At 40.8% G+C, this 4,631-nt stretch overlaps 1 protein-coding gene across 1 annotated transcript in view; it reads right to left on the bottom strand.

Annotated features, from left to right (window-relative positions):
* The window catches only part of LOC112234724 (complement C4-B-like), a 43,094-nt gene extending 39,993 nt beyond the window's left edge, over positions 1-3,101 (bottom strand). The window contains exon 1 of the mRNA XM_024402991.2: positions 2,853-3,101. Within this exon, the coding sequence (XP_024258759.2) occupies positions 2,853-2,914 (62 nt within the window). The 5' untranslated portion in view covers positions 2,915-3,101. The remainder of the gene's footprint in view (positions 1-2,852) is intronic.
* Positions 3,102-4,631: the final 1,530 nt, after the last annotated feature.

Below are 4,631 nucleotides of genomic sequence, written 5' to 3'. Positions count from 1 at the left end.
AAACACACACACGAACACAAACAAACACACACACACAACACAAACACACACAACAACACAAACACACACACGAACACAAACAAACACACGAACACAAACACACGAACACAAACAAACACACATGAACACAAACACACACACGAACACAAACACACACACACACGAACACAAACACACACACGAACACACACACACACACGAACACAAACACACACACACACACACGAAAACACACACACACACACACGAAAACAAACACACACACACACGAAAACAAACACACACACACACGAAAACAAACACACACACACACGAAAACAAACACACACACACACGAAAACAAACACACACACGAACACAAACACACACACGAACACACACGAACACAAACAACACACACAAACACACACAAACACACACACAACCACACACACACACAAACACACAAACACAAACACACACGAACACAAACAAACACACACACACACAAACACACAAACACAAACACACACAAACACAAACAAACACACACACACACAAACACACACACACACAAACAAACACACACAACACAAACACACACACACACAAACACACACACACACAAACACACACACACACAAACACACACACACACAAACACACACACACACGAACACAAACACACACACGAACACAAACACACACACGAACACAAACAAACACACACACACAAACAAACACACACACACACACACATGAACACACACGAACACAAACACACACACACACGAACACAAACACACACACAACACAAACACACACACACACACACGAACACAAACACACACACACACACACACACGAACACACACGAAAACTGAATTTCATAAAAATAGTGAAACATTCAACAACAAAAAAATCATTTTTATATATTCACGTCACCAAATAATTGTTTAAAATACACTGTTTGCAATGAAGGTCAGCAGTAGCCTCAACAGCACTCTGTAGGGTAGCACCATGGTGTAGCCAGAGGACAGCTAGCCAGAGGTGGAAAAATAACCCAATTGTCATACTTGAGTAAAAGTATAGATACCTTAATAGAAAGTTACTCAGGTGAAAGTCACCCAGCAAAAAACTACTTGAGTAAAAGTCTAAAAGTATTTGGTTCTAAATATAGTTATGTATCAAAACTAAATGTAATTGCTAAAATATACTTAAGTATCAAAAGTAAAAGTAAAAGTATAAATCCATTCAAATTCTTTTGTATTAAGCAAAGCAGACACCACTGCAACTAGCTTCTGTCCTCCTCTGGATACACTGTATCACATTTAGGTAAGACCCAGATGCAGACAGTGTAGAAATAACAGGAGTTTATTACAACCACGGGGGCAGGCAAACGACAGGTCAGGGCAGGTAGGGGTCAGTAATCCGGAACGTGGGGTAAACTACAAAACGGCAGGCTGTCTCAGGGTCAGGGCAGACAGAACGGTCAAAACCAGGAAGGACTAGAAAACAGGAGCAGGGAAACAGGCAGGAAGGAGCAGGGAAACAGGCAGGAAGGAGCAGGGAAACTAGCAGGAGCAGGGAAAATGGCAGGAGCAGAGAAACAAACGCTGGCAGGTTTTATGAACAAAACAAACTGGCAACAGACAAACCGAGAACACAGGTATAAATACACAGGGGATAATGAGGAAAATGGGCGACACCTGGAGGCGGGTGGAGACAATCACAAAGACAGGTGAAACAGACTTCAATACAAAACCTAGGAGGCTCTTGGTTCTCACCCCTTTCCATATACTTACACAGTAATTATGAACACTTCTGGAGGACGTCCTCCGGAACCTATCTGAGCTCTTACAGCATGAACTGACATGTTGTCCACCCAATCAAAGGATCAGAGAATTAATCTAGCACTGAAAACATAATCTACAGCTAGCTAGCACTGCAGAGAAAACAATATGGTGACTAGTTGACTTAAAGAGAGAGAAAGACAATAGTTGAACCGTTTTGTTAAGTCAAGTTAAGCTTTTGGTTTACACTACACTGTACTGCATGATTGTAGCGGGTTTACTAATGTTCTAGTAGCTATGTTGACTTGACGTTAGCTAAAATGGTGACACTGATGTAGACTGTGCATAGCGGTTAGCGGCTATGATATGAAGGTCTGGCTTGGAAAGGTTTTATCGCCTGGTCATAGACAGCTGACGTGTTGTGTTGTCCACAAGCGAATGGAAATGGTGAGAGGAGGAGAGCGTGTAGATGCAAGAAGGAATTATCCCACGATCAAAGGGATCATGCGGATTTATGTGGCTGCTATGAAAGTGAACTGTGTTTGTGTTTGATCAGGGGTGTATTCCTTCCGCCGATTTTGTTGAAAAAAAATTTCTTCAACGAAAGCAAACATAACGAAACAGGGATAAACATACCTGTATTTGTCAAATAGAAACTGTTTGCAACTGTTAGACTAATGATTACACCCTAGATCAGCTAGATGCAGGCAAAATTGTGCAAGGCGATATTGAATGTATCCGTGTCTGTCACCTTGATTGCTCAAATTTCTCTCGACCTGTGCAACTACGTTGTAAAATTACATTCATAGACTAGGTTACAGAAACCTCATGCTGGGTATAGGGAACATTTGAGTATCATGCAGTAACCTAAATCTATCGATGTTACATTGATTTGGGGGAATGGAATGTGAATGACAGTCATCCAATATGCTGTAATAGAAATAAGGCCATGCTCATCCCCCAAAATAAATATACACACACACACACGCTGTAGTAATATTTGAGAACATGACAGAAAATTACCAATGATGCAAGTAAAATATATCTACAAAGAATTATCATGGATAGAGCATAACTCACATTGGGTTCTGCCCACTAACTGCAGTCAGTGCAGCCATGATCAGAAGCAGTGTGTTCCTCATCTTTCTGCTTTACTGTCTGATCTGTATCATGCCACTGGAACAAAAGTCTTCTTTTCTTGTCTCAACCCCAAAATATTTAACAAAATTCTGTAGAAGTTATCTGTAAAGCAGCTATGTCTGTAATGTTCCAGTTTGTGAGTGCAGCTGCAGCTCACAGAGAACAGGCGGCAGGATCTCAAATTGCACCCTATTCCTTACATAGTGCACTACTTTTAACCAGGGCCCATAGGGAATAGGGTGCCATTTGGGATGCACTCAGCATCAACACCTCCTCTAGCCCACCTAACTCTCCTCCTCTCAGCTTCTCTGACTCTAGTCTTGGCATTGGAGAAGGAAAGTTATGAAATAAATCACGTGTTTTCCCAGAAACAAGATTTTGCTTGTGTCCCAAATGGATTCCTATTCCCTACATAGTTTACTATGTTTGATCAGAGCCCTATGGGCCCTGGTCTGAAGTAGTGTGATATACAGGGGCTCTGGTCAAAAGTAGTGCACTATGTAGGGAATAAGGTTCCATTTGGGAAGTAGCCTTTCCCAAAAAGCCCAAATACATACACAACATCTGTTTTTCAAACAAGACAGCAGTCTGATTTTCTTCAAAACACTTTATTTGCAGACCACTTTGTGCTTTAGGTCTATGTTACAAATACTTACAGCACATATGCCTTTAACATTGACAATTCCCAAAACATCCAAACGGTATATTTATTTGCAATACATATGTGTGTATATATACAGTACCAGTCAAAAGTTTGGACAAACCAACTAATTCAAGAGTTTTTCTTTATTTGGACTATTTTCTACATTGTAGAATAATAGTGAAGACATCAACACTATGAAATAACACATATGGAATCATGTAGTAACCAAAAAAGTGTTAAACAAATCAAAATATATTTTATATTTGAGATTCTTCAAAGTAGCCACCCTTTGCCTCGATGACAGCTTTGCACACTCTTGGCATTCTCTCAACCAGCTTCACCTGGAATGCTTTTCCAACAGTTTTGAAGGAGTTCCCACATATTCTGAGCACTGCTTTTCCTTCACTTTGCAGTCCGACTCATCCCAAACCATCTCAAATGGGTTGAGGTCGGGTGATTGTGGAGGCCAGGTGCTCTGATGCAGCACTCCATCACTCTCCTTCTTGGTCAAATAGACCTTACATAGCCTGTAGGTGTGTTGGGTCATTGTCCTGTTGAAAAACAAATGATAGTCCCACTAAGCCTGATTTATGCAGTCTCCCCTGAACAGTTGATGTTGAGATGTGTCTGTTACTTGAACTCTGTGAGGCATTTATTTGGGCTGCAATCTCTGAGGGGTAACTCTAATGAACTTATCCTCTGCAGCAGAGGTAACTCTGGGTCTTCCATTCCCGTGGCGGCCCTCATGAGAGCCAGTTTCATCATAGCGCTTGATGGTTTTTGCGACTGAACTTGGAGAAACTTTCAAAGTTGTTGAAATTTTCCAGATTTGTTTAACACTTTTTTGGTTACTACATTATTCCATATGTGTTATTTCATAGTCCTGATGTCTTCACTATTATTCTACAAAGTAGAAAATAGTAAAAATAAAGAAAAACCCAGGAATGAGTAGTTGTCTCCAAACTTTTTACTGGTACAGTACATGTTTCTGTGTATATAGATGTGTGTGTGTGTGTGTGTGTGTGTGTGTGTGTGTGTGTGTGTGTGTGTGTGTGTGTATACACTCACACAGGCAT

Source organism: Oncorhynchus tshawytscha, linkage group LG13, assembly GCF_018296145.1.
Source record: "Oncorhynchus tshawytscha isolate Ot180627B linkage group LG13, Otsh_v2.0, whole genome shotgun sequence".
Lineage (NCBI taxonomy): Eukaryota > Metazoa > Chordata > Actinopteri > Salmoniformes > Salmonidae > Oncorhynchus > Oncorhynchus tshawytscha.
The sequence above is the reverse complement of the archived record's forward strand: the minus strand, read 5'-3'. Positions and strand labels throughout refer to the sequence as shown.